The 2,824-nt window shown below is 40.3% G+C and overlaps 2 protein-coding genes across 2 annotated transcripts in view; one reads left to right on the top strand and one right to left on the bottom strand.

Annotated features, from left to right (window-relative positions):
- Positions 1 to 2,824, top strand: part of dcc (DCC netrin 1 receptor) — a 211,243-nt gene that overhangs the window by 156,527 nt on the left and 51,892 nt on the right. The gene's annotated exons all lie outside the window — the stretch shown is intronic.
- Positions 85 to 2,788, bottom strand: LOC111648065 (CCA tRNA nucleotidyltransferase 1, mitochondrial-like). Its single transcript, XM_023397820.2, has 4 exons — positions 2,272 to 2,788; positions 2,027 to 2,153; positions 1,671 to 1,864; positions 85 to 757 (listed from the first exon to the last, which is right to left on the bottom strand). The coding sequence occupies exons 1-4, from the start codon at positions 2,279 to 2,281 to the stop codon at positions 480 to 482; spliced, it is 609 nt and encodes a 202-aa protein (XP_023253588.2). The 5' UTR covers positions 2,282 to 2,788; the 3' UTR covers positions 85 to 479.

The raw sequence follows: 2,824 nt of genomic DNA, 5'->3' as shown, positions 1-2,824 counted from the left end.
CCACTGTCCAGCAAGAGCAGGGAAGTAAGATAAAGGCTACAATTTGTGTGTACAAAGTAACTCAAATCATTTTCATGGTTGGCTAATCTGCTCATTTAATGATTCATTTTTGTGGTCACATTTTTCTAAAGCCCAAGGTGATGTCTGCAAATTGCCTGTTGTCCAAAACCCACATATGGTAGTGAGTTATATATCATAGGACCTGGAACCAGTTATTTTTTTTTCCTTTGATATTTTTGCTGAAATATATTATGACTGAACTTCGTGTAGCAGCTGCTACATTGCAGGTGTCTGTCCAATTAGCTTCAAAATCAGCTGAATCAAGCTGGTATAAAATAATAATGCCTGCCTAGAACATGGTGTGTACACTCTGAATACTCATGGCTAAAATCAATGACCACATTGTCCCACTATAACTCTCTCAGGCTATTTTTGTTTAACACAAACATGACGAATTAACATATTATTGTATTGACGCACTAACTGAGGAGACTGAAACTTACGTCAATGATGAAGTCAGTGAAGGGTTTGAGGCTGTCCGGCTCGTCTTTGCTCTTGCGGAGCTCTCGTCTGTATTTGATCAGGAACAGAGCCAGAGTCTTCTCCTCCTTAGACACCTTCAGTCGGATGTCCATCTTTTCTACCTCCTCTGGGCAGCGGAAGAGAGTCGCCAGGATGGTCATGGGTTTGGGAGAGTGGTCTTTGGCGTTCTGCCACACTTCCTTCATCTCCTCAACATCGCCATCTGGAGGTAAACCTGAGCAGGAGCAGGGACAGAAGGGATGAGCAACAGAGCAGAACAGAAACAAGAAAAAAATGGATTTTATTGTAATTACGCTGATTACATGTCTGAAGCACCGGTGTCCTGTTAGAACAATTTTTACTGAATAACCTGTTACGAGGGTCATCCGTCTAGTGCTGACTAATACCAGGGTATCAAATCAAATCCCACTTCAATCTCAGGAAAGGAAATTGAGACATTCCTTTTTCAGAAGCGGCTCCAGTTTCTTGACAATTAATGAAACTATTGATCCTTTTAACTACTGCCTGCACTTTGCAAATAACGACTTGATAGCAGTCATTATAGCTGAGACCATTGTCAAGAGGGATCAGATCCATGACAAACATTATGTTCCAACAGTTGGGAACATTTTTACCAAACATAAAAACTAATGGTGACAATTGAGCCATACAGACATTTATTGCTTGAATAAGAATATAATATACATATTATCTTATGTAATCAATTTTGGAAGTTGTTGTTATAAAACTAGTTCAAGAGGATTGGCAAAGTTTAATTTTTGCTAAGAAGAAAGTAAACAATTGTGATTCATGTACGCATGTTTATCGCACACACTAATAGTCAGGATAGCTTGGCCTCTGCTGCTTCAAGTTGTGTGTAAAAGGCAGTTGTGTAAACACTGTACCATAAACTGCACCTCTTAAAGGGATAGTTCTGGTTATTTGATGTGGGTTGTGTGAGGTAGTCATATATAGTCGGTGTATTACCTACAGTAGCCGCAGTCAGTTCCAAACTGGGACCGCGCTGATTAAAATCTACTGTAGACAATGTACTGACTATATATGACTAACTCACACAACCCCAGGTCAAAAAAACTGTACTATCCATTTAATAACCGTGTAAAATTGTTTCATTGCACCCCACTCACCTGTGTACTGGGCCAATTCCAGCCTGTACATCAACTCCAGCAGATGAGCAGCATGGTTACCAACCACCATCTTTTTTATCTCCACCCAAATCCGTTCTCCTGATACTGCTGCCAGTCCACGCCCATTTTCCCTGATGGCGGTCAGTGTCTCAGGCTCATGGTCATCAGGATCCAAGGCCACCCTGCCATAGAACCTGGGGTGAAATAACAAGATTAAGGTCAATACACTTTCACTTCAAACAAATACAGAAGATGATATTAGTCTTCACCTTCCATTTTTATTTTTTCTTGTTAAAATTTTTTTTTCATTTTTTCCTCATGAATTGGGTAAGATGAAATGAAACGAAACAGACCACCTGAAATATCGCAGTATTCTCAGGTAGTCCTCTTGGATTCTTTGCTCAGCGCTGCCAACAAACCGAACTTTTCGGTTCTGCAGGTCTTCATATCCTTTGAAATAGTCGTACAATGTGCCATCGAGCCCTATAAAGGGCAAAAGAAATCATGGTGAGGACTTCTGACACATGTATATACCACATGCATCTCCAAAACTCAAGCCAACACAATGATAAGTCATAATGATTTCTCAAGGCACAGTTACCTAGAAACATGGAATTGATGGTGAGGTCTCTCCGCTCAGCGTCTTTCAGCCAGTCAGTGGTGAATTCTACCTCTGCATGACGTCCATCCGTCTGAACATCCACTCGCAATGTGGTCACCTCAAAGTTCTCATTGTGTAGCTATATAAAAAAAAAATTAAATAACAATAAAGAAAACACATATGACAAGAGGCACATTAAGACTGCCCTTGTGGTGCTGTGATAGGATACAGATGATGCAGGTCCTCATTTTGAGTCAGTGTCCATCTACTCACTCTTACTTGTGGGTGGCGTAGTAGTTCAGAGAGCACTAAAAAATATAGTTATTTCACAATCTGTACATGGTAAAAGGTATGTCATGTATGCAACCTTATGGAACCATTTGTTCCAGCCTGAGCCCACTGCCTCATTTGATGCAACATATTTACATATTCCAGGAATAAACAAATCAGAGACATAGCTTCCTGTTACTGGGCTACTTGTCTCCTTGGTGATCTTCCACAATCAATCATGATGGCTAGTCCATTAACATCTTTAAATCAAGATCTATGACCT

Source organism: Seriola lalandi, unplaced genomic scaffold (assembly GCF_002814215.2).
Source record: "Seriola lalandi dorsalis isolate HSWRI2012SDOR001 ecotype SW California unplaced genomic scaffold, Sedor1 jcf7180002054939, whole genome shotgun sequence".
Taxonomy (NCBI): Eukaryota; Metazoa; Chordata; class Actinopteri; order Carangiformes; family Carangidae; genus Seriola; species Seriola lalandi.
This window is presented reverse-complemented; position numbering and strand designations above follow the sequence as displayed.